General features: G+C 46.3%; 2 protein-coding genes across 3 annotated transcripts in view; one reads left to right on the top strand and one right to left on the bottom strand.

The window, feature by feature from the left end:
- Positions 1–13,516, top strand: part of ADAM19 (ADAM metallopeptidase domain 19) — a 33,999-nt gene extending 20,483 nt beyond the window's left edge. For both annotated transcript variants that reach the window (XM_039385263.1, XM_027718691.2), the window contains exons 11-23: positions 112–251; positions 1,453–1,630; positions 2,478–2,567; positions 3,787–3,982; positions 4,231–4,339; positions 4,879–5,071; positions 5,623–5,703; positions 6,436–6,544; positions 6,647–6,782; positions 7,016–7,082; positions 7,651–7,854; positions 10,363–10,509; positions 11,064–13,516. In XM_039385263.1, coding sequence (XP_039241197.1) covers positions 112–251; positions 1,453–1,630; positions 2,478–2,567; positions 3,787–3,982; positions 4,231–4,339; positions 4,879–5,071; positions 5,623–5,703; positions 6,436–6,544; positions 6,647–6,782; positions 7,016–7,082; positions 7,651–7,854; positions 10,363–10,509; positions 11,064–11,138 — 1,725 coding nt within the window. In that variant the 3' untranslated portion in view covers positions 11,139–13,516. The remainder of the gene's footprint in view (positions 1–111; positions 252–1,452; positions 1,631–2,477; positions 2,568–3,786; positions 3,983–4,230; positions 4,340–4,878; positions 5,072–5,622; positions 5,704–6,435; positions 6,545–6,646; positions 6,783–7,015; positions 7,083–7,650; positions 7,855–10,362; positions 10,510–11,063) is intronic.
- Positions 13,517–14,564: 1,048 nt separating this feature from the next.
- NIPAL4 (NIPA like domain containing 4) lies at positions 14,565–22,625 on the bottom strand. Its single transcript, XM_027718692.2, has 7 exons — positions 22,589–22,625; positions 20,702–20,950; positions 18,592–18,648; positions 17,485–17,575; positions 16,194–16,354; positions 15,514–16,097; positions 14,565–15,070 (listed from the first exon to the last, which is right to left on the bottom strand). Exons 1-7 carry the CDS (start codon positions 22,623–22,625, stop codon positions 15,059–15,061), a joined length of 1,191 nt encoding a protein of 396 aa, XP_027574493.1. The 3' UTR covers positions 14,565–15,058.
- Between the last annotated feature and the right edge of the window lie 3,152 nt (positions 22,626–25,777).

The raw sequence follows: 25,777 nt of genomic DNA, 5'->3' as shown, positions 1-25,777 counted from the left end.
CAGTAGATATTTTCTACATGTACCAATGAGCAGTGCCACTTACCCCCCGACACAGAGGTGCACAGGACAGGCACAGGGCAAATGCTGACGTGCCTCTTTGCCCTTGCACAGGATCACTCTGATAATGCCATTGGTGTTGCTGCTACCCTTGCCCATGAGATGGGACACAATTTTGGCATGAATCACGACTCAGCTGGCTGCTGTACTACCCCTGCAGCAGATGGAGGCTGCATCATGGCTTCTGCAACTGGGTGAGTTCATCTTACATGGTCTCACGGAGAAATGCAAAAGGCTTTGTTACAAGAGCCTTGGTGGAGTAACAACTAGAAATGCAGACTGAAAGTGAGTCTGTTGCTGCCTGTTGGAGGCAGTGTGTTAATAGAGAAAATACTGCTGGGCAAACCCTGGATCATGGGTCAGTAGCAATTTGCTAAATTCACAATGAACTGATTCCTGCCTGAGCAGGCTTTAGGCCTGAGCTTGGCCTTAGATAATGTAGGCACCTGACAGCATTTAGAAGTGGAGCTCTAGACTCTGGTAAAAAGGAAAATTTTCCTATTCTCTTTTCTTAAGAATGCTCCTTGGTTTCAGTGAGCCGGTGTTTAAAAGGGAAGAAATAGTCAGCTTTGAGAGAAAGGGAAGCAAGAGTGACTCTAGAAACCCACAGGGGATTTAATAGCTCATTTTGGAAGAGGAAACAACATGTTTCAGTCACGAAAAGTGTGAGACAAACCCATTCACTTAAAGCCATATTCCACTTTTCCTCAAGCCTTCCTCCTTAGGGTTTAGAAGGTTTGAACAGTTTGGGGTTTTTTTCCCATAGATATCTTTTATGTGCATGGTTTTGTCTAAATAAGAAAAAACATTTATGTCAGAAGTGAAAATGTAGTGGCACACAAGTAGAGCACACAGCATGCACAGACACATCCATGGTCATACACAGAGTGCAAGGTTCTGGCAATGCAGTAACAGAAATTAATAATTAGTGTGACAGAAAATATTCACAATCTTCAAAATGAGGCTGTAGAATTATTAAATTAAAGGAAAAATTAAATGTTATTTTTAGCAGTTAGGTTCAAGCATTTATTCACAGGCTGAGTGCTGGATTCCAAGGCTTGTTCAAGCAGTTAGAAATAAGCCACAGCACCAGTACTGAGCAGGTAAGGACAGCCATGCTTGCCAAAGGTCAAATCTATCTCAACATATTTTGGTTCTGTAAAGTTTATATTTTCAGGCCATTATGTTTCTAGACAGTCTTGCAGTGCAGTCTCACCTTGTCTTCAAGTGTAATTCGGGAATGTGAAATCACCATCTGCTTTGGCACAACTCCATAGATTTTGGGAAGAGACCTGTGTCCTTTGGCATTTGTCAGGATTTGCATGTGCTCATTTCTGGTTCTCTAAATCATTGCCCAGACCTGTCTTGATGTTTTTCTCCGCTGTCTATATTCAGGCACCCATTCCCCAAGGTGTTCAACCAATGCAACAGAAGAGAGCTGGAGAATTATCTGCAGTCTGGTGGAGGCATGTGTCTCTCCAATATGCCAGATACCAAGAAAATGTATGGTGGAAAAAAATGTGGAAATGGCTACTTGGAAGACGGGGAGGAGTGTGACTGTGGAGAGGTGGAGGTAACAATTGTTCAGATCCAACCATTTGGGTTTTAGTGGGACACAATGTTTTTATTATGTATTTTGCAAATACAGTTATATGATCTGTAATCAGGTTTTCTTTGTGCAGGAGATACATGTACCTTCCCTGCATATAAATGTAAAGCAAGGTTCAATATCGTGTCTAACTTCACAGTGTGTAGTACAATGCATCCCAGAACTCAGAGATGGTGTAATCCAGGGCTGAACAGAGGTGATGAAAATTTCCTTTAAAAAAGAGAAGAAAAAGTGATTTTAGATCACAGATCATTAAGGTTGGAAAAGATCTCCAAGATCATTGAGTCCAACTTTTGACTGATTACCACCCTGTCAACTAGACCAGAGCACTGAGTGCCATGTCCAGTAGTTTCTTGAACACTTCCAGGGATGGTTACTCCACCACCCCCCTGGGCAGCCCATTCCAATACTTAATAGCCTTTTCTGAGAAGAAATTTTCCCTGATGTCCAGGAAGAATTCTTCCAGATGTTACAGTTTCATATATAAGTTCCCTTTATCTACAGCTCCATTCCTGATAAGGATGGGGCTTCTCTTAGCACTGCATCTCACTTCTCCAAATCCATCCCTTGAGTAATAAGAGAACAGAGAGCTGGAACCAGCAGCCCAGACTCTCCAGGTGTAATGAGCACAACCAATAGTATCCAGTCAGTCCATCAGAGGGTATGGTTGTGCAGTGCTGTGTGTCATGAGCGCACTGTGGAAGGAAGGAAGGAAGGTACTTTGTTTGGTGTAATTCGTCACGTATGAGAACAGATTAGTGTCAGCCTCACATCTGCCCTGTAACCTCTGCTGCATCTCCCTGTCTTCCAGGAGTGCAACAACCCCTGCTGCGATGCCAGCACCTGCTCCCTGAAGCCAGGTGCTGAATGTGCCCACGGCAGCTGCTGTCATCAGTGCAAGGTGGGAGCTCTGGGTTTTCCTAAGAGGAGAGAGAATAACGGGGGTGGAAGTGTGAGGCTGAAAACTGTAGGGGAAAGAGGAGCAAACAGCCAAATAGAGTTTAGCTCCTCACTTGGTTTGATCTTTTAGGTACAACAGCTACCAGTGCAGTCAAACTGGTGGGGTTCCTTTCTTCTGGCTGATTAATTTAATTTGCTCCTGTGATAATTTAAGATGAGCAATGAATGCTGCTGGAATGAAGTCACTCTGCCTCTTTCAAACACTTAGGGATGGGGTTAATCAGAGTTAATATTTCTGTCCTTTGGCTCTAGAAGAAATCTAGACAGAGCTCTTGGAGCAAACACTTCCTCTGGGGTGTAGGCTGGATGCTGTCTTGGCTCCAAACCCTCTTTTCTGAGGTGCAGTTGAATTCCTTTAGCTTAGGTGCTTGCTGAAGAAATGCTGGCAAAGAGAATTATATATCTGTGACCACTATCATTTTAAATCTCAGCTTCCCTTGTAGAGGCTGGTTAAAATATGTTTCTGATTTTGGAGCCAAAGATCTCAAGCTTTGACAACAAATTAATTCAAAAATGGAACATAGGCAATCATTTCTCTATTAGTCTCATCTTTGTTTGCACATTGATTGCTTGCTCTTACTGACCTATCCTAAGCATGTGGAAAACCACCTGGAGTCATTCCTTTCACAAAAGACTTGGAACAACCTCCTAGATGTAATTGTGTATGCCCTTTGTTCTCCATGTGCATGGTGGACAGGAGAAGAATGAACTGAATAAACTCATGAGCAAGGGAGACATACGTTATGCATTAGGAAAATGTCTCCAGGAGAAATGACAGGCAAACACTGGAACAAACTTCCCAAACAAGGAGGGCTTTGAGAACAGATTACACGAACATCTGTCAGAAATGGTTCAGGTAAATTGGATCCTACCCAAGGGTAGAGCGAGATGGATCAGTGTCCCCATGAGATCCAGCAGCATCTGTGAATGATCTCATTGCTGCTTGGGGAGGGGATCCAGTCATTAATTTGATTCTACATAGTTCACCCAGTTAATGAAATTATGGTTATATGAGTCACTGCTGACCTCAAAAAACCTAAGACAAGGAGGATAAAGTGACACGCAAGATTCTGTCTTATCTACAGGGAGACATTGCGCAGGCATGAAACCACAAAGGAGCCAAGCAAAATTCATTTTTTCCCCCCATTGTCTCTTTTTAGCTGATGTCTCCAGGAACTCTCTGCAGGGAAGTGTCAGGACCCTGTGACCTCCCAGAATACTGTACTGGCGAGTCACCGTTTTGCCCCCCCAACTCTTACCAGATTGATGGGGCTCCCTGCGACAGAGGAAGAGCCTATTGCTACAGTGGCATGTGCCTCACATACAGGGACCAGTGTGTGCAGCTGTGGGGGCCAGGTAAGGCAACAGGCAGCATTATGTGGCATCCTGCTATTGTTCACCCTGTACAAGGCACTAGTACCTCCCATACCCGTTATCAGTGGCAAAGTCTGAGGAGCCTTTTCTCCTGCCTTACTCACTTGGAGGAGGCAGCAAAAATTTCCTGTGCTCAAAGCATTCCAGAAAAAGAACAACTGAGTGGTTGGCCTGGGGTGAGATGGGCTGCCAGGCTCCACAGGAATCAGCCACGAGTCTCTTCCTTGCAGGAGCGTGGCCAGCACCAGATGCCTGCTTTGAGAAGGTTAATGCTGCTGGAGACATCTATGGGAACTGTGGGAAGGACATCTACGGGAACTACAGGAAGTGTGAGACCAGGTACAAAGCAGAGTGGCAGCCAAGACTTGCTCATTGGAGAACATGTTTTTATATATTACAAAATTATGGGCCAGTAGATAAAACTGATCCATGCACTGGTTTCGCTCCTTCCCTCTGCCTTCTGGGAATCCAGCTGCATCCTTGTCGAACTTAGAGCCCTTAAAACTGAAGCTTTCAGTTCACCATTTTCTTGCCTTTTGCATTTTCAAACATCTAGTTGATATTTTCTTTTCAAAGCAACAGAAGAGGGGATTTTTAAAACTGTAAATGAAATGTAGCTTTCTATCTGAGACAAAAATTTCTCAGTCTTAACTGTGATATTGTTGAGGTTATCATGGGGACATCACCCCCCATCCATGGGGACTGTGGGATGGTACCATCAGTTCTCATCAGACACTGTTGCTTGGGCTATTTCTTGGGCAGTGTCTGCTCATCGAACAATGACTCAACACTGCTGCTTTAATTTACATGTAGAGCCAATGCCTGCAAAACATCCAGCAGGCCAGAAATAATCACTTTAGCCTTTCCTTTGAAATCAGAGATGCCAAATGTGGGAAGATCCAGTGCCAGAGCTATGCTTCCAAGCCCGTGCAGTCCAATGCAGTGGCCATAGACACAACTGTCAACACGCAGATGTGCCGAGGGACCCACGTGTACAGACCTGACAGTGAGGAAAAGGAGATGCTGGATCCCGGCTTGGTGTTGACGGGAACAAAATGTGGGAGCCATCATGTAGGTACACTTCTGCCTGAAATGGCTTGGGGGAGGTTTCAGCGTATCAGTTTTCCATCCAGAATGTGCTTTTTGGTTATCGAGCTTCCTTATGTCCAGTGCCTTTGTAGGAGATTTTTATATTTGTTAGAAAAATAATTTCTTAGAGGCTTCAGAGAAAAGAACACACACCATAGGCCTTATGTCCTTGCCAGATGAAGTCCAGGGCCAGTGCTACATTTGGGATTTGCTAGTTAGTTGAGGTTGTTTTGCTTAGAAGTAAGACACACAATTGGAAATCAAGACATGTGAGAGCTCCTTCAGAGACTTGCCACAGCTAAGCCAAGTTATTGACAGCAGAGCACCCACTCCTCTGATGCACATTAGGTGGGATTTAGAGATTAACTGTTTGCTTGGGAACCAGGTTACCTTCATGGCCTGTTGTTCTGCCCAGAGAATTAGTTGTATTTCCAAGGTGCCTGCGACCCCACAAATCACAAAATAACACAAGGCAGTAATGTGGTACATAGCTCAAAGAGCTAACACTGAGTTTCTGGATCCTTTCTCTGCAGGTTTGCTTTGAGGGTCGCTGCCAGAACACATCCATCATCTTTGATTTTGAAAGTTGTAGCAAGAAGTGCCATGGGCATGGAGTAAGTGTCTTCCTTTTCATCTCCATTTCAGGCTGAAGCAGGATGGGCTTCTGTGGGCGGTCGTTCAGCTCAGTTCTGATACCATGCTTAGGTTTGCTGCAGACTTTGGCTTCTTGACTATTAATCTGCACATTCCTTTCCTGTTTGATGCATTTTCTGGTCCATGAGCTTCCCTTTGACATGTGATTTAAGGAGGTCTACTGGAGGGATATGAATTGCAATGAATGAAAAACAAGAAGGGGCAATCTTAAAGAGAAATCTTCTGGGCCCAGTTTAGATTGAGTAAAAAAATATATCAGACTTGCCAAAGGAAAAACATAGTAAAAATTCACGTTTAGAACAGTTTATCCCAAATTGCTCTGCAGTGCCCCCAGGGGATGCAAAGAAAAGCCAAATATGAATGGGTCAAGCTATTTGGCCTAAACAACAAGAAATCTTCATATCCTTCTATTTAGAGATAAGAGAAAGGTGTTTCTAAATGCTGCATTTCTCCTGAATTTAGGTTATTGGCACTTCAGCTGAAGAACCCTTGTCTTTTGGAGAAAGGGAGAATATCTGAGGCAATAAATGGCACTTTCACGCCCTGAAAAAAAAGATTTCCAGGCACTTAACTCCCTATTTATGCCCATGAGAGTTTCTTCTGTAGTGCTTTATTCAGCAATGGCTTAATCAGTTTTAGCTTGCAGGGTCCTTAGTAGCTGGCACTAAAGTCTCTGAATCCTCCTACTGCAGGTCTGCAATAACAACAAGAACTGCCACTGCAACCAGGGGTGGGACCCCCCGTTTTGCAACAAGGAGGGGAGGGGAGGAAGCTTGGACAGTGGTCCCCCCTCGCCTGAAGGTGAGTGGGACCAACTCTGTGATGGTACCACTTCAGAAGGACTTGTGTTAGATTGGGACCAGAGAGATTTCCATTTAACAAACTCTACTTTCTTGCCCACAGGCTCTTCAGCAGTCGTGATAACTCTTGCAATCCTGGCTCCCATTCTTCTTCTCATTGGAATCATGTTTTTATTCTATTATCTGAAATGCTGGAATAAATTTGCCATCTGTTCTCTAAAGAAGACACCACAGTTCAGGTAAGTTGTCAGTGCTGTGCCTTGTCTGCTTGCACCCCCTCCCACCTTCAGTGCCAGGACAGAAGAGGCATTGTAGAGGCTGTGAGGAATGTAACTAGATGGGTTTGTTGGTACAGTCAGTATTTGCTTCTCATTTTTTTACTTCGGTGAAATTAAAATAGAAAATATGGGGGGGGGGAAAAGGAGAAAAATGTATCAAGACAATAACACTCTTTTCTTTCTCTCGTTGTCAGTGACACCTCTGGGACTGGGCACGCAAACCCTGCCTTCAAGTTGAAAACCCCCCAGCAGCAGAGGAAGGTAGGGCCAAGATCACATTCCAACTCCTGAGGGAGAGAAGCAGCTGCCCTAAGATGTGGGATGTGGTTCCCTCTCACACTGCAGTCAGGGACTGGTTTTATGAAAGAAAAAAATAGACAGACCTCACTTGTGGCTGAAAGTCAGTGGGAGCTGAATGCAGTACCTGTTTCTAGGGATTTCCTTATGGGCAGGAGCTGGGCTTTGACCAGGCCTGTGTGGCTGCTTGTCTCTCCTGATAGATCCTCTACTGTCACATCCCTCTCTTAGAACTGTAGAAATGGCAAACACGGGAGTTTATTTGCAAGCACCACAGAAGGGCTTGAATTACTCTGTTTTCTTGATTCCCAGTTCTGACTCATGATCCCAAATTGTCCCAATCTATCTAATCAATGTCCACTAGACATAGCAACACACGCTGGTGTTGCAGGCAATATTTTCTACTGTGGCTCATAGACCTCACGCAGAAAATCTTGCCTGCAACACCAGCGTGGGATCATGAGTCACAGAGCAAAAAAGTGGCTTGAGGCGGAAATACCTAACTCTTGGGATTTGTGGGTCTCCTGCACAGGTGATTGGCTTCCCTGAAATCCCACCAAAACCTCCTGCCCAGCAAGCTCCAGGGCTCCAAACAAGCAGGCAGCAGCCATCTGCCTCCTCCTCCAGCTACAGCTGCGGCGCGGGCCCGGCACAGCCGGCACCTCCGAGGGACGTGGCCCGGCGGACACCCCCAAGCAGGCCAGCACCTCCTGCTCCCAAACCCCCCATCTCTCAGGTATGGAGTCCTGACACTGTCCTGCAGATGCTGTTTGTTGGGAGGTTTGTTCTGAGGGAGGCTGGTGAAGCCCCTCACCCTGGGGGGTGTAGGAGTTACCGTGTTCAGCAGTGCGTGCTCCCTCTCACCACAGGACAGTTCCTGGTGGTTCTCCTTGCTTTGCAGTGTGGCTGACAGTCACTGTGCTGGACTCTAGCACACACAATTACTTAATTCAGGTCCCCCAATACCTCTGACCTGAACCTGAAGCTTGGATCACAGAGCAGCATCCACGGTCATCGAAAGAGTTTTTAGCTGCAAGTCACAGAGATCATTTGTCAGGAATGAAAGGACTGTACAAATTTTTCCCTAAGCAAACCAGGCATAGCTCCTCTTACCATGTGAATCATACAATCATAGAGTTGGAAGGAACCTTAAAGATTGCCTAGTTCCACCCCCTCTGCTGTGGGCAGGGACACCTCCCACTAGAGCAGGTTGCTCAGAGCTCCATCCAACAAGCCCTTCTGAGATTACCAGTCAGTGGTTCAGTACTGAGTGAAGGATCTCCATTCCTTGGGATGATCCCCCAGGTATCTTGCATTTGGACTAAAGTCTCGTGAGCCTCAGACAAATTTTGATGTGGAGCAGGAATGGGACCTTGAGTCTGTTTCGTAGAAAACATTAGTCTTAACCCAAACTGACCCCATCCTATGTGAGCATCCTATCCATGAGGTTATTTTGGGAATTCTTTTGCTTTGCTCTAAACTTACTACAGATCACAAATTCTTATGAAAAAGATGGTAAATCACTCACAGACTTAAGCCCATTTTGCCAAAATATTAGGTTGGGACCATCAAAAAAGCAAAGGGCCTGGTTACAGCAGGTAGCAGGAGGTTGGCTCCCAGGCAGTCTCTCTCTGAAGGATATAGAGGAAAACAAACCCTTGAGGGATTCCTATAGAGGAAAATTTTAGCAAGTGGGATTTGTGTCCAGCTCCATTGTTCCTGTGAACAGCCGGCACTTCAGCAGGAAAGAAAACTAAAACAAAAGCAGGAAGCTGACTGTTGTCAATAAGGAATAGGTATCCTTCCCAGCTGGTTGTTGACAAGTTCTCCACAATCTCCATTGTGTGCCTTCCCCAGTGCATCCAGTCTCTTTATCTCAGTCAGCCCAACTAGATGGAACAATTTTCATAAAATTTCCAAAAGAAACTTTGCTGTTTCTGGGTTGGTGGAGAGCTACAATATGGAAAAGGTACAGGGGAAATAATTAATGTCACTGCTTGCTGTGTCAGTGTCCTTCCTAGACATTTGCAGCATCTGCCAGATTTGCTCTCTTGCTATTCCTATAGGATTTCTTCAGACTTGGCAGTCAGTGGAATTTAGTCTGCCTTGTCCTTCCTGGAGTCACAGGGCAAGATCCTTGGAGAGTAATAGATCCACAAGCCATCAAGCATTGCATTTATGCATAGTCTGAGGGGAGTGCAGGGTTTTTGGGTGCCCTCCAAGTCGTGAGTGCAGCTGTGTTTGTTAAATCAACACCTGTAAGCCAGCACTTAGCACGGAGCCTGAGCAACAACAGGCATTCAGCTCTCGTGGGGGTAACTCCTCCCCAGGGGCATACTTTTCACTGAAATTCATTAGATGAATGGAAAATACAATGCTCCAAGTATTCTATTAGGGACAGCTGTGTGCACAAACAAATAAAAATTGCTTGTGGGTCTGCATGTATTTGTGTGGGCACGTGTTTATAAACATACAGTGTTTAGAGGCATTGTATGGGCAAACATACAGTGAGTGTACCTGTGTGAAACTTGCTTCCAGCCTGAAATGCATCAGTAATATGGCTATTTAAAAGGCTCTGGAACATAGCTTTCCTATTACTTGCAAAATTCAGGGCTTAAAACCCCTGGATCCTTCTTTAATAGCCAGAATATGATGCGCTTTCTGGCCACAGCTCCATCTGGGAAGCAGGGCAAGCTGGGAACCGTGTTACCCTGTTTGGCTGTCCTTGGCTGAAGGCAGCTGCCCAGCAGCCTAAGGCCATCCTGTGTTCATGAATGACAGGTGAAAAACTCTTACACATTGAAAACCACTAAATCACCTGTGTAATACAACATGCCATAATGGCAGCTGCCTGTGCTCCCTTCTGGAGTCAGAGAGGGAGAGGAAGGTCTTCATAGGCATGGGTTTACCTGTGTCCCTCAGCCCTCTGTCTCAGGCAGGGATGCTAAAGGCTCAGCTGTGATGGGGACTCCTGCCCACTCTGTAAGGCCTCTCCTGTTTTTCATCATGCAGCCATAGATTGTAATAACCCTGGGGTTAACTCCAAACCAGAGATCTTGGGGTGGGCAGCTCCATACCCAGCCTGCTCAGAGCTGCAAAATAAGAAAGAAGCCCAGGAGGTCCAAAGGACCTCTGGCCATACCCAGAAGTTCACACCATGTAAAGTGAATGCAAATATCATCTCTGTTTATAGGCTGGGCATCTGTTGAAGCTGAGAATTCAAAACTATATCTTTCTTGCATAGGATATTTCAAGGCCCCGGCCACCCCAAAGGGCTTTGCCAGCTGATCCTGTCCCATCCAGATCCAGAGCCTGGCAGGGGAACAGCCCTGCTGTCCCACTGCCTCCTGCACAAACCAGAACTCTGGGGCGGCTCCAGCCGGGGGCAGAGGTAGGTACTGAGTGTGGTGGTGAGAGGGGGGCAGAGAAATGGGGAGATCAAAGGTGTGTGTGACCCAGAACCATTAGTGAAGAGCAGCAAAACATGAAGATTCACACAAGACTTGAAGATCCCAGTAAAGAACAAAAATTCTTTCCAGCCTCTCTAGCCATGGCTGAGGAGATCCTTTCTCTGCAAGGAGTGTTTCCCAAAATTGTCCTTAATAAGGGGAGTTAATAAGGGACTTTTAGACACTGAGTTCAGTGCCCTGCACACTGAACCACTTAACACAAAACTCCACTTCACTCCACACAGCACAGTTCTATTGCCTCCAGCCTCCAACATACTGGAGGCCAGCTGTGAAAAATGGAGAAAACTGCATGAATTTCATTGTGCTCTTGGTGGGAGAGTTTCCTGTGTAGGTGATGCTTTCAGGGTGTGAATGCACGTGAATGCAGGCTGCCCCTGGCTGGCAGTAACATCAGCTCCAGGAGAGGGCAAGGGCAGTGCTTGCTCTTCCATCACTGCTCACTCCTCTCTCTTTTCCCTTTCTCCATCTCACCCAGAATACTGGCGTCTGGATGGCTGGAGCAGCAAACAGCTGGAAAGTGGGACAGCCAGGCTCCCGTGGGCACTCCTGAAGCAGTCTGTTCTGGCTGGTTCTGGCCTTCACAGGGCACTGGATGGCCTTCATCACCCAAAAACACGCTCCCTGCCACAGTGTCTCCGTTCCTCTCCTCTTGCCTCCCGTTTCCTCTGTGACTCACCAAGCTGCAGTCAGGTGTGGCAGGAGTGCCCCAGGTACATGCCAAGCTGAGCTGGACCCTCTCTGCTGACAGCCTTTTCCATGTAGGGATGACTTGTTTGTACGGTATTTAAACATTGTTGTGCAATATCCAACGCAGGGATGGGGTGAGGGGGTTTCACGTGTTTTTAATCAGTTATTGAAGTGCTACCAGGGAGAACAAGCTGTGAGTGCAGGTGCTGGCCCTGATGGGCTTTTATGTGAGCCCCAGTCCTGTTGGCTTCCTCAGCCCCTCCACGCAGCTGCAGGAGCATACGTTGGTGCTATAAAGAACCCGCTGCCTCCTGGGAGAGCAGAAGGCAGCTGGTGGTAACTTTCTTCAGTTTATTTTCAGTTTACAGTGTGTGGCAAGTGGGGCCACAACAGGGAGCAAACCAGGGAAATATAATTTGTGGGCCACTGTGGGTTTTGGCTTTAGAGTGGATTGACTATTTTCCCTATACAACCATCTTCAGCAAGAGCACTGCAACCTGTCTGTCCTCCAGCACTCGCTTGTCTTCCCTCGGTGCTGTAAAACCTGAAAGCATCCCCAGCATGGCCCATGAGCTCTCATCCATGTCACTAGGACACACTTAAGGTACGACAGGGAGACTGGCCAAGAGACAGAACAAAAGACCAGAAGGAAGCTCAGCAAAGGGCAGTGCTGAGACCTCCTCTCCAGCATGCGGTACCGCGATCAACAGACACTTTTGCACATCTCAGACTTCAGTCTGTGCTGAGCAGTAACTCAGCATGGGCTGTCTAATCCCCAAACCACTGAGAAACCTACCTTAAAAATGCCCAGTGGAGAAACAGCAGAAATATTAACACAACACATGGTGCTTTTGTATGACAGCTCTTTTACTCCAGGTTTTTTCCTCCAGGCCATGGATGGAGAGAGCTGTCTGTGTGCACTTTAAGCAGCTGATGGTTCTGACCCTGAGGATTCTCCCTTATGAATTTGGTTTTTTTCTTCTCCTAATAGTTTGGACTTCTGTATGGTTGTTTGTTTTTTTTTCCTCAGGATTTTAAATTAAGACCTTTTGTTATGCCAGATATTTTTTTTTCCTTGAAATGATTCCCTAGGAGAACACAGGGAAATCTGGAGCTGTGGTTACAACAGCTCTGTTGTGTCTGATTTATTATGGAAAAATCCTCAAACAGCGTGACTGCTGCTCCACATGTGAGAAACTGTATTATTGGCATAAAGAAAAAGAGTCTTGTCTGATGGTTCTCTTTCCCTAAGATATACTTACTAAAAAAAAACTCAACCAGAGAAATTCCAAGTACTCATTAAATTTGTAGTTATATGTAGTAGTGTATGTGTAAGGACTTAAACCACACTAGTTTTCACAACTTTACTACCTCTTTCTCCACAAGGAAACAGTTCACAGGGTTGAATTTCTCGCTGATTATTCCTTATCTCACTAATTTTAGACCTTTTCTTACCTTTTACATGCCTGGAAAACAAACCAACCTAAAAAAACTCCTTTCTGAATCAGGGTCTAGCAAGTGAAAGATAACAGTTTTCTGATCTTTATATGTCTTTTTCTATAGTTGGGATATATTACATATAAAAATGTATATTCAAAGAACCCCCAAAATTTGTTGTTTCTTGGGGTGCAGCCAGTGTGGCTGTGGATGTCCTGGCATGTTTTGGTGCTCACAGGTGGAGCAGGACTGTACATACACTGTAGTAGTAGATTCAATCACAAGAACTTGATCTTTTCTCTGAGCCCTCACTGAGGCCACAGCAGCACACTTCTGCTCCAACCCCTGATCTTCAGCAAATGGCCACTCGAAATCACTAAAATTATTTTCACTGCATTTCATGTGAGCATGGGATCAAGGTTTTAAAAAATGCCCCTGGACACACAGTGCTCAGAGAACAACTGGACGTGCCCAAACTCCAATGGAAAACTTTATTGCTGGAATATCATAAAAATCTCCAGAAGGCAGTTTTAAGTAAGCCCTTATAAATTTTCAGATGTGTGCAAGTTGCGTGAATGGGAACAGGGGAACTGCAGGAGGATGGTAAAACCTGGTTTTTTTGAAAGATAATGTTACTTGGGAGAATATATGTTAAAATACATCTCACTTTTTCCTGTGTCCACCATATTAATGGTCTATTAATGGTTTACAATAATGCTCTCTATGCATCTATGCAAATACTTGAATGCAAGTCATTGTGCCTTTTGCCTGGTTTTAATAAATTTGTTGGTTGTCATTAACAAATGCTCCTTCCACTGTGTGCTATTTCATTACCTCGGTTCAAATCTTCATTTTCTATATGGCATTTCTCCAGAGATGGCAGGATTGCTGGAGGAATGGCTTTTATGATATACAGTTCTAGGCCGTGAGCTGAGTCCCACTTACAGTCATTTTCTAAAATAAAATGCATAAAGCATTACACTGATTAGGATGCTGAAACCAAAGCTCGAGTGAGTGACTTGGATTACTGTCTACCACCAAAGGAGGTCGCTGCTGTTTTACTCTGCTCCTGATGTTCTTTCTGTTGTCCCTCAGCCTGTTTATCCTTTAGGGCTACACCAGTAAGATGAGAGAAATCATTAAAAACTTTCAGATCCACCTGCAACTATTTTTTTTTAGCAAAAAAACCTTTATTTTCCACATTCCAAAAAAATAGTACTGAAATGTTATTAAAATAAGAGATTGTATAGTCCTCTCTCCTGCAACCCCAAGCTGCATTTGCTCAGTGATTTCTCAAGACCCAGGTATAACCAGGTGAGCATCTCAGGCAGCATCAGTGTGTGCTGTGGTCCAGGGATAACCCAGGCAGAGCTGCCTCTGGACTGGCTCAGGCTTTGCTGCTCCCTGTTTGGGATTTGCTGCCAGCAAATGAACTCCAGTCTCCCCAGAAGACCCAGCAGTGAGATGGGAAAACCTTTCAACTGCAGTAATACCTTCCTTTTTCACTTTTCAGCTAAAAATGTTATTTCTCCCATCCCTTCATCCTGACCAATGATACAAATCCAAGGGTGTTTCCAAGATGAGCCGTGAGCAAAAGGCCAAGTGTACTACACTGGGAGAGATGGAGAAAGGTGAGCAGGACTGCTCTGGGATAAACTGCATCCCTGCAGCTCTGCAGAGCATCACCCTCTTATACCTGTTCAGCTTTTAACACGCAGCTCTTACCTCTTTCTAAACAGCAACAAAAAAGCTTTGGGGCTTAAATGATAGCAAGGACAGGGGCTGAAAGAGCTGGGGGGCTCGCAAAGGTCAAGATATTTCCTAAGGAAAAAAATACTTAACATTTAGAGCCACTTTGTCTTTCAGACTGAAAAGATTATCACAAGCAGCGTTTCTCCTGACATGGAGTTTATCCTGACAGAGCTCCCCAGCCTGAGAAGAGGCTGCCCCTTGTTCAGGTGAGGTCTGGATCAGGCCCAGAAACTTTACCAACCACATCAACATGGCCTGGGCACCGTGGCTGCTAAGGAAAAAGAAAACCCCAAACAACCAAAACTCCCATAAAAATAATTAACACTGTGCTGCAGGGAAACTCCTGGATCTCACAGAAAAACAAAAGTTGAAAAAGATTTCCCTGCTATGGTCCAAAAGCACTTCATGGTTTGGGTCCAGCCACTGAGCCTGAGCCAGTGTCTATTCCAAAAAATGCCAAGTTTTGCCCATATTCACCAATATTCTTGCAGAGCAAGTGACCAAATATGGATGAGCAGAGTCTGAATAGCAGGAGTGCACTGTTCAGGTCTTGTCTCTCATCTCCACTTGAGATACTGGTGTGTATTTTAGAGTTCATGCCAGTGCCTAGAAAGGAAAAAAAAAAAAAGGTAAAAACCACAAATCAATGACTCAATCAAGCTCTGGAAATAAAGACATCAATGGCCACCCAGGGGAAGGAGTTCAAGAGTAAACATTAGCCCTGCCAAGAATAAGAGATGGGAAGGGGCCTCGGAGAGGAGCTTTGTCCCAGGACTATCATATTTCAAGAGGATTTTTGTTTTCAGTGGCTGCATGTATTAAGGCACAGCGAGGATTAAACATACCCCTTGCTGCCACACCGTGACTGAGATCCCATCCAAAAACCTGGAGAAAGTTTTGGCTTGATTCTACCAAGCTCTGGATAAGACACTGATGGTTTTATTTTCTGCTTTTCCTTTTTTACACTGCTCAGTGACAGCTGGAATATTGGTCAACCCATTCACCCACCCTCCAGTCCCTCACACATAACGTGCTAGGTGAATGAATACCTTGGGTTTATCCTCTGGGGCGATGCTGGAGTTGTCCACCTCTATCAGGATGTTCTTGTCATCTCTGGTGACCGGCACTTGCTCTTCATTCTGGAGGACTTGTGGTAGATTCCCTAAACTGACATCCAGGTCTTTGAAGGCATGGAGTAAAAACACCCCCAGAATGATGGTGAGGAAGCCACAAACTGTCCCGATGATGTCGATGACGGTCATGGCGACCCACTCCTTAAAGAGGATGATGGAAGTCGTGATGACGATGGTGGTGAACAGCACGTAGTAGATGGGAAACACCAAAGAGGTGTTAAAAATGTCCAGGGACTTGTTGAGGTAGTTAATTTGTGTAGTGATGGCTGCCACCAGCGTGATGACCAGGATCCATGTCAGTGGGTGCTGCAGCACAGGCCGGCCAGCAAAGAAGCCCTTGATGGCAATTCCCAAGCCCTTGACTGAGGACACGGAGAAGGCACCAATAACGGAGCAGATGGTGAGGTAGACGAGGATGTTGCTCTGGCCATAACGGGGTGCCAGGTAGAAGATCAGGAGGAAGCAGAGTGCCAAGAGGATCGCAGCATAAGCGAGGAAACCTGGAAAAGGGAGAGGAGAATTCAAAACTGAGCAGCAAGAACAGGGAGCAGTAGGCACTGCCAAGCCCCAACAGGAAAACATGCCCTCCTGCATACCTGGCTCCTTCAGCTTGGAAGTCATTTCATCCAGAGTGGTGACCTCCTCGTCCTCTGGAGCATGTATCACCATCACAGTGCTGCCCACCAGGCTCAGCATGCAGCCCAGCTTTCCCAGCAGGTTGAGCCGTTCTCCAAGCAAATATGAAGACAGGATGGCACTGCACAGGACAGAAAAATGTCAGCTGGTGCTTTACAGTCCTTTAAAGAAGGAAGAGCAGCTAAAATAAAGTTAAGAATACTTTCATGTGATACAAGGACACAAATTTGGTGTAAATTAGTTGGATTCCGGTGTGTTAATACACAATCACGTTGTATCTACTGAGCTGAACCTGCAGAGGTGCAGGTGTGATCTGTAGATCACAGCTCTTGAGTCAGCAATGTGCAAAAATGCTGTATGCATTAACACATCCTCAGAAATATTTTCAGGGCCTACAGAATCACTCATGAGCTGCTGAGCATTTTGGAGCTTTTAGTGCTCAAGGAAGTTACTTCAAGGACCAGTGCAACACAGAAAAAAACCTGAACCTCACAACAGAAGTCACATTAATTTTAACTGAATCGGCAGAACTATTAAGCTTCAAAGAAATGTGGAAGGTACTGGGGCTACAGATATATCTACAAAAATATCTAGTTGTTGTCCATAAAAATTTGGGACAAGACACCAGGAGCAGTCCTAACTCTCAGTCTGCTTATGCAGTTCACAATAACAGCCTTTCTATAAAACCTTCAGTACTCAGTCATGTATTTTGGTAGGAATCTCCTTTCTAAAAATAAAGAAATAAAATATGGTTTCAGCCCTTTTGTCAACAGCCAGAAGTATAAAACCCTACAACATCAGAATGCCCTAAAAGCCTAGATAATAAAAGGCAAATGAGAGGCAGTTTGAAAACAAGTCTGATATTTTTGACCCATTTAGATTTTTAGTACTGTTGACTACGAGATCAAACCAAACCAACCAAACAAACCAAAACAACCTCGAACTGGATGAAGACCTGGAATAAGGAAGGAAGTAATATGATATTTGCAATAGTTTAACCTGCAGTGCATGTGGCTGCTATCCACATGCAGCACTTTAAGAAGGGCAGTCTACTTAATTCAATGGTTCCCAAAGAATCCCCTCAAAGGACAACAACCGTTAAAAGTGTTTTTTTAGAAAACACTGAAACATTTTTTTCCTCTAGGCAGAATAAATCATATTAGCATCACTTCAAGTTCCTTCTATCTTTACAAGACAAACAGGCGAACAAAAAAAAAAAAGGCAAATTGCAAACTATAGACACAAAATCACCTTATGAGCACGCTCAGAGCCCCCAGAGGCGTGACAATAGTTGCAGGAGCAAAGGCATAGGCAGCAAAGTTGGCAGCTTCCCCTCCACCCACTAAACAAACACAAGAAAAATAAATACCAGTGAGTTACAGTGTACATTTTATGTTTTCTCTTGTGGGCTTGCAAACCAGTAAGAAATCAGTTGGAGAGTGGGTTTTATGCTGGGTGTTCCATGCTGCTGCTAAACAGGGGCAGACAGTGGGTGAAAATCTCTCTATAACAAATGAACACAAGCGGAAAGGCACCCCTGGAGCCCTGCACCCACACAGGGGAGGGCTGGGCCATGTCAGGGGTGACCCATGAGAACTCACCAAACCCTCCCGCCCAGCCAGGCTGTGTCTGGGGGTTAATGAGGGAGAGGGGCAGCTGTGGGAGCCCCAGTGCTGGGAGGCTGCTCCTCACCCCCCCAGTGTGTCCTTGGGGCTGTGGTGCCCTCTCTGGCTGAGCTGTCCTTGTCCCCAAGCAGTGAGGGATGTGTGCTTGCTCACAGGAGCTGCAAGGGCAGGGCGAGGTGGGGGCACCTTGAGCTGCTGCTGCCGCAGTGAGAGCCGGAGAAGAGGGCTCTGAAAAACCCTCCCGTGAAATCCACTGCTCTCTCTGCAACTTTGAGTCCAGTTTGAGGAGCTATTTAAGACTGCAGCACAAAAGAATGGTTTAAGGCTTGCTCTAAGGGAAAGCAAGCCTTGTTCAAGAAAGGAGCTGCTACCAACACCTCTGTTATCTCCCTGTGCCACAGCAGGAACCTTTCCCAGAGCCCCAGACACACACAGGAGCTGTTTGCCCTGTGCCTGGTACACAGGCAGACCTGCCAGCTGCCTTATTAAAACCCGGCTTTTCATGCTTTTGATCAGGTAAAACTGAGCTAGCAAGTCTTACCAGCCCTGCAGGGGGATGGAGAGGGAGATCCTGCACAGCTCACTGCCTCTCCTCTCCTTGAGGATCCTCTGCTGAGGATGGGGGAACTCCACAAAAAACAGGCTTTAAGTCACAAGACAGCTTGTTCCACAGCTTATTCACAGGGACAGACCCTGGAAAAGCTTCAAACCCAGGGAGAGAGCTTCTACTTACTGGTTATCAAGCCAGCCCACCAGAGCCAGTCCTTTAGGTAGCCATGGCCTCCATCTCCTGGGGAAGAAAAGCACATGGGTATGCAAGAATTAACAACCATGTTCATCAGAGCAAGAGACGAGAAATGTCCCTTTGGAGAGGGATAAATTGCAAGGTGAAGGCTCTCTGTGTCCTGTCCCAGAAGCTATCTGCTCCTTTTGTACACTGCTGTGTACAACGATTGTGTTACAGGGCCTCAGCATGAACTGCCAGCAAACCTGATGTTAATTTTACGTGGAAGAGCCATGATGTGACTGAGCATTTCTGATGAAAAATAATTCCTGGCACTGAAACAACTAAATGAAAAAAAAAAATGGGATGTAAATAAGGAGGAATGGACATACTGTGTTGGGAACTAATCCAGCTCTGTCCTAACCCACAAGCTGTTAGACATAAGGAGCTTAAGCCTGCTGACATTGTGAACCCTGATTTTGCTGGGTCAGAGAGAGCTCACATTTTTGATAAATCTGACTCGACTGGAGCTGTCAGTAACAGCAGTGTTTGACCTGCCTTGGAGAAAAGTGATGTGCTCAAATGGAAGGGGTGACACCCTGGGTCTGAGAGATTAAAGAGTGAGATAGGACAAGGGGAAATGAAGAGTTGAACAGGAAGACTTCAGGATACAGGGACAAATCTTTTGCTAGAATTCAGCCTCTTCTGGTTCCTCAAAAAGTTCACAAATGCTGAAGTCCAAATGTTATCCTTTGGTATTCCTTAGAAATTGCTGGTTTATTTGTTTTGTCTTTTTTTTTTTTTTGCTTGTTTGGGGTTTTTCTCAAGAACTCTTGTCAGCTGCAGTTTTCTGTCATTAATCTAATTCCTTGTTAAACATTCTGAAAAATAGGGAGGGGTTTGCTCTTGTTTCACTCACTTGGCTCTGTTATGGGAAGAGTTCATGGAGGGAAGGAGGAGAGAGACATCTTCTACAGTTGAAGCAACTGATATTTCTTGTATAAATATAATGCCAAACCTATCTGTGTCCAGCAGCTGCATGTGGCCAGACTAAGGGCAGAGGATGGAGACTCGAGACTGGCCTGTGGCTCAGGTGCTGTTGGTAGCTTTGCTGTTTGACTCTGGACAGTCACTTCATTCTTCCATGCCTCTGTGTCCCCATATGGGGACACAGTAAAATGGGGATGGTGATATTTACTCCCTCTGAAAAATTATTTAAGAATTGTTCCCAGGCCAGGCCTTGGAAGCAGTAGTATTTTAATTATCACTGCTTTGTTTTGTAGTTATGCAAGTAGGTCAGCTGCCAGGTAGGACTTACACTGCTGCTAGAACATGTTTGCAATGCTGATGGGACGTGTCCAATTCCACAGTGCAATTCTGCTGTAGGCAGTGCTCCTGCACCACTGCCCATCTATAAACATACACTTCACCCTAAGAGCCTGGTGCCAGAGGAAAGTTATCTACAGGTTGTTGAGTAACATACTTCAGAAGGAACCCTTCTGAAACCACAAGCAGAGCTCACACACAGCACTGGCGTGCAGTCCTGCATTCATAAATGGCTTTTGCTAATTAAAGTACATGGGGCCACATCCTTGCCTCAGAACACGTGCCTAGTGCATCAATAAGAGCAAGAGTGGGGTCACAGTGCTGTGCTGGTCTGTGTCATGGTGATGACTTGCAGCTTTGTGCAAAGGGGCCCATTTCAAAGAGCTTTCAGCATTCTGCTTCCTCCTGGCCTCACTCCTTCCCATGTAAGAGTTGTGATGGATGTGTACAGTTCTTCTGGTGGGGGCACATCTCATTGCACAGAGCACTTCACTTGCTATTTGCTGTGCCAGGCAGGGGAATGCTGCTTTTAGCTGAGCTATTCCAGTGCAGGGCTCTGTAATTTAGCTCCTTTCCAAAGCAGGGCTCTGTAAATTAGCTCCTCAGCTCCTACACAGCACTGCTGTCTCAGTCTCACACACAAAAATGCATCCACAAAAGGCCAAATTTACATTGCTGACAGAAGACTGACTGTACCCAGAGGTATCCCCTTGCCTTATGAGTGCTGGAGTTTGGATGATGTACGTGGTTCTTGGAAGAACCTTCTCCCTCCTGCCCCCCCCAAAACCCTTACCTGCCCTGGTGCCTCCCTTCTCCACCAGCCGTAGCAGCCCCTTCTTCTTGAGGATGACACTGCTTCCAATGAGGAAGCTGGAGAAGACAGCCAAGCCCAGGCCAATGTAGAATCCATAATTGCTTTCCAGTTGAGTTATCCAGAAACTATCCGAAGTCCCATTGTCCTGAGCAGAGTCAGCTGGGTCAGCATCGCTGATCACTTGGCACACAACCCGGCGGGAAAGGCACGAAAGGGTGATCAGAGACCCTGTGAGACCACCGTGGAGACAAACCAGCAAATTACTGACATGACTATCTAGAGTGTCTCTATTGCCCTTGGACTCACTCAGATGCCCCCCTGAACAGCCACCCATGCTGCCACCCTAACAGCACATACCCATCAGCTCTCAAAAGCTCAGGACACCTCTTTACTCACATGTGGAAATGGCAAGGTGAGTGACAGATCTATGGCCTGCAGTTCAACCATCTCTTGGACACTGAACGTGTTGATCAGTCTACACACTGAACTGGAAGGCCACAAGGACCTCTCTAATAATGTAATTTGAACTTACAAATATATATGCTAGAGTATCTCCACCAAACTCAGATGTTATGGGGTTGAACTATGCGTCAGCAACACTCAACCTTGTTGATTCAAAGGCCTTGGTGCAGTCCAGCCAACTAATCCTTACATCCGCAGCTTATAACTTCAGGTTTAATGTGGAGTGATGCCAGCACTTTGTAACTGTGCATCTGTTCCAGCACTGTGTACTGAACTGCGTCATAAGACAACAACAGGTTAGTCTCAGACCAAAGTTTCATCTCTACATTGCCCCTGCTTTTTAATGGTTTTATTCTACCTATTTGTAGAGTGCCTGAGTGCTCCTAAAGCAAACCTGGTCCTGCCAGTGTGGAATGACTGAGAGCAGTCACGGTTTTCTGCTGTTAACACCAAGAGCACTACAGCCCTGCCTCTCTGGCCAAGGTGTGTTGCTGTGTGTGGGTGGGAAAATTGCTGAATTTCTTTCACCCCGACACTCCTACCACACCCAGCACATCTTTCTATTGCAATCTTCACTCTGAGTGTAGTAAAGACAGCATGACTGTGACTGTGGGGAAAGGAGCAGCCAGGTGGAGTGTCACAAAAGTCCCTTTGTAGTAAAAGACTTCAATTTTCTGCCTGAACTCGTGTAGGAAATATGGAGCAAGTATTTGTGTGTATAGGCAGGAGTATGTAATGGCTAAACTGCTCCGAGCACTACCAGCAACCTGGGCACAGGTCCCACGTTTTTCCTGAACCAGGAGACTGGCTTAGATCTTCTGCAGCTGCAAGCCCTGGCCCTAGCACACATAGCTGAGGTTTTGGATCTGAACTGGAAATAAACTTTTTTTCCAAAGAAAAAAATTACAGTGACTTTCTAGATGAATTTCCAAAGGTTCTCTATCAGAAAAACGTCTTTGATCGTGGAAGTAAGTTTCTTGGGAGATACGGGGGGAATTTGCCTCCCCGTCTGGGTGAAAACCTCTACAACAGGCACAAGGGTAAGGCAGCAGATGGGGTGATCATCGACTGGATTAGTTAATCTTTAAAGGACTAAACCCCCAAGTCCCACACAAGTTCTCTGTGTGCTGCGAGGCTGGCAGAGCGCGGTGCTGGCTGCCAGCACCGCAGGCTGCATGGCTCAAATTTTCCCATTCCTATACAGACCTCAAGAAACGCAAAAGAAACCCCAAATCCAGAAAAAAACCAGGGCAGAACAGGGCAGTGACAGAGGACAGCCCCAAAGCCGGGGCGGGGGTGGTTGTTGGGGGGTAAGGCCGGGGGGTGCCGCGGGCTCAGCCCCTTCCCGGACCTCTCCCGCCGCTCCCCCCGGGCCGGTCCCGCTCCCCCCGGGGCTGCACCCACCGTTGCTGCAGCTGCTGTTCGTCTCCAGCGGCTCCATCGCCTCCGTGCTCCGGGCGCTCAGCGCATCCCGAGGGCAGAGCCGGGCTGGGCAGGGCCGGGCTGGGCAGGGCCGAGCCGCCCGCACACCTGTGCCCGCCCGGCTCCTCCTTCCTCCGGGAAGGGCCGGCCCTTCCATGGGCTGGGAGCAGCGACAGCAACACCCGGGCGAGCTTTGCAATGCCCCCCGGGGCCGCCACCGCTCCCCGCAGCCCTTGTGCCCCGTCCACATCCCCGTCCCCGCCTGCCCGGGGGCGGCAGCCGGGGGGGTTCTGTTCCTTCCCACAGATCTGGGATGAGGTTGCTGCCAGGGTTTCTCCTCTGGAGTCTATTTTCCTTGTTGCAGCGGTAGGAGAAGGTGCCGTGGCAGCCCGAGCGTGGCTCGGGGAGGGGGGGGAAGTCCAGGCGCAGATTTAGGGGACCCGGTGTGCGCTGAGCGGGTCGTGCACCCTGCAAAGCCGGGGGGCTTCAAACGTGCTCAGGGTGTGGTGGAACAGAAACTAAGGGTAAACAAGAGAAATGTTAGTGGCAGTGTTAGGTTAATGGTTGGACTTGATGAGTTTAGAGGTGTTTTCCAGCCTAAAAGTTTCGGGCGCCACAATGTATGAAGGATGTAAAGCTGTTAGACAGCATCCAAAGGAGAAGATGGTGGAGGGTCTCAAGGGGAAGTCGTATTGGTCTTGTTTTTTTCAGCCTAGAGAAGAGGATACTCCACCAGCTCCCCCTCCCACGGCAGCCGAAGCCTCCCTTGCTGATGGTAGTGTGTGAACGTTTCGGAGTGTGTTGCACACCAGTGTGTCTTGCCTTCATCCTCACCCTTCTCTGCCGACCTCCCTTCCTGCGTTTGTGCTCGGTGGCCGTGTGTACACAGAAACCTACTGCTGATACAAAAGCCCTTTCGGTTCCATTACCCAGGTTTTCCTGTAAGTCAGGAGAGATAAGGAAAACCAGTAGTAAAACAATAGCACCAAGCCCACATTTATAGGTAGAAATGGTCATATGGCATTATAAAGACGTAAGATTTGCAGGATCTGAAGATGTCTGAAAAATTGCTTTTCTTTTTTCCCCATAAACTAAATTACTTGTTAAGACAGAAATTGCCTTTAGACCAGGCTGCAGCATTGCTAGCACCTCATGGCTCCTTCACTCAGCGCCTGATCCTATCTCTGAGCAACTCTTTTCTTCAGCGAATGTAATGCTCAAGTGCTTCGTGAGTCATTTGATTTTAATCAGGTCCGTTCATCCATCACAGTCCTGCAGGTCACTGGCTGGGAGAAACTGTGCCAGCCAAATCCCATGTCCTCCCCTTTATCACAGGGCACTTGATAATCAATCCTAATCATTTGGCAGCAGGTTTTGAAGTAGGAAATGAAACGTGCTAATTTTTCACTGTTCTGGGAGCAACTTCTGCTCCTCTTATATATTAGGCAGGCAAAAGGGGCAAGACCCTGGGTGAGACAATGATGGCAGGATTTGACCTCTATTTAGTAAATTTACTCGCTGATATTAATTAAGAGCTATTCATGCAATGTGTGAATATGAAGCTGGTTGCAAAAAACAATGTGATGGTGGAGCGGGACAAGTATTTGCTGTGTTTGCAGTGCTGACTGCCTGCACTAGCTGGGGAATTTGTATCCCCCTGTCCCTTCACAGGCTGCCCCACCTGTGTGCTCTGTGGGGCTCTCCCCTTTGCTGGACCTTTTCCAATGCCCTGAGGTCTTGCTTGTAGCTGGGGAGTCCTAATTGTGATGTGATTATTGGCAGTTAAACTCTGTCCAAAATAAATTCCAAGCTTTTGTGGGTGTGTGTTGTTATCTGTGCAGAGCACAGTTGCCCACTGTGCACAAAGAGAGGTGAGGGAGGGAGCAAATTTTTATGGAAGATATCTGGGATTAAAATAATCCTTTTGGTCATGGTGCAGCCTCATACATTACTGCCACAGCATGGTGCAGTTAAAAGCAATAGGCACTTCGGGCCACAGCTTTACCTTCCCCTGTCAGCTTGATTTCCTAAAGGAAAAGGCTAATGTGACCACAAACGTGTATTTATGTACTTCCCTTCATCCCCAAAGATATTTGATGCTGTGGACTGACTTTTGCCAAATTTGATAAGGGGTGAGACCTCCAAAAGAAGCCATTCTAAGTTCTGGGAAGAGAGACATGACAGGGAAGAGGTCCCAAAAGCAGCGGGCACTGCAGTGTGAGCTGATTCTATCAGATACCAGGGAAGGAGTGTGCCCAGTCGTCACCACTGTGGGAGGAACTTCAGTCAGATCCTGTAATCAACCACAGACACAAGTGCGTCACATATTTCTTTCTCTTTGGTGCAGGGGCTGTGGGGTGCAGTGCATAAAATCAGAGAGTCACAGGAGTTGCATTTGATGGAATTAGCAAGGCTGTGTATGGCAATATGGGAGTTAAAAGCCAGGTAGGATTGGCATGGAATTGCCTTCTACACTCAGTCAAGGGCAAGTTGAGACTGATAACAATAAAGCAGGGATGCAGCCAATGCCTCTTTTATTGCTTCATAGCCTCATTTTAATGGGAAGGCTATAATTAAGGGAATTCATCTCCAAAGCTATGACCTCACTGGTTGATACATCAGATGCTGCCTTAAAAATAACTCATCAGAAATCAGGGAGTCTTCCATAGCAGCTCATCTTCTAACAATGCAGTTCCTCCTGAAATACTGGTTTCCAGGCCAAAAAACTTGATTGGAATCCAGGGGGCAGAGCAAGACAGCTTTGCATGCAAATAACCTCTTTAGCAACATCAAAAGGCTTTTCTTTGCCCTGCTCTTGTCTGCTCATCTCTTCTATTCTGGAAAAATGATGGAAAAATACTGGGTATCAACTGTTCTGTATTAAAAATAATGGTGGAAGTATTGTGCTAACAGGTGATGGAAACTTTTGCCCTTGGATGTCTGCTAGGCATGGTTCCTGTGGAAACTTTCTGAACAGGATTGCAGCATTCTGCTCTGGCTTTGTACAGTTTTAGGGTTCCGAGGAGCCATTTGCTGCTTCAGAGAGAGGGTAAATCCTTTTTCTGGCAATGACCTGATAGTGTAAGGGTTAAAGGAATTGCCTGCTGTTGGATGATTGCAGCACTACTTGAAAGGATGCTCGAGGCTTGAAAGACTGAACTTAGTTGAGCA

This window comes from Pipra filicauda, unplaced genomic scaffold (genome assembly GCF_003945595.2).
Source record: "Pipra filicauda isolate LSUMZ 115617 unplaced genomic scaffold, ASM394559v2 scaffold3_size10097308_pilon, whole genome shotgun sequence".
Taxonomy (NCBI): domain Eukaryota; kingdom Metazoa; phylum Chordata; class Aves; order Passeriformes; family Pipridae; genus Pipra; species Pipra filicauda.
Note: the sequence above shows the minus strand (reverse complement) of the source record. Positions and strands in the feature narration are given on the sequence as shown.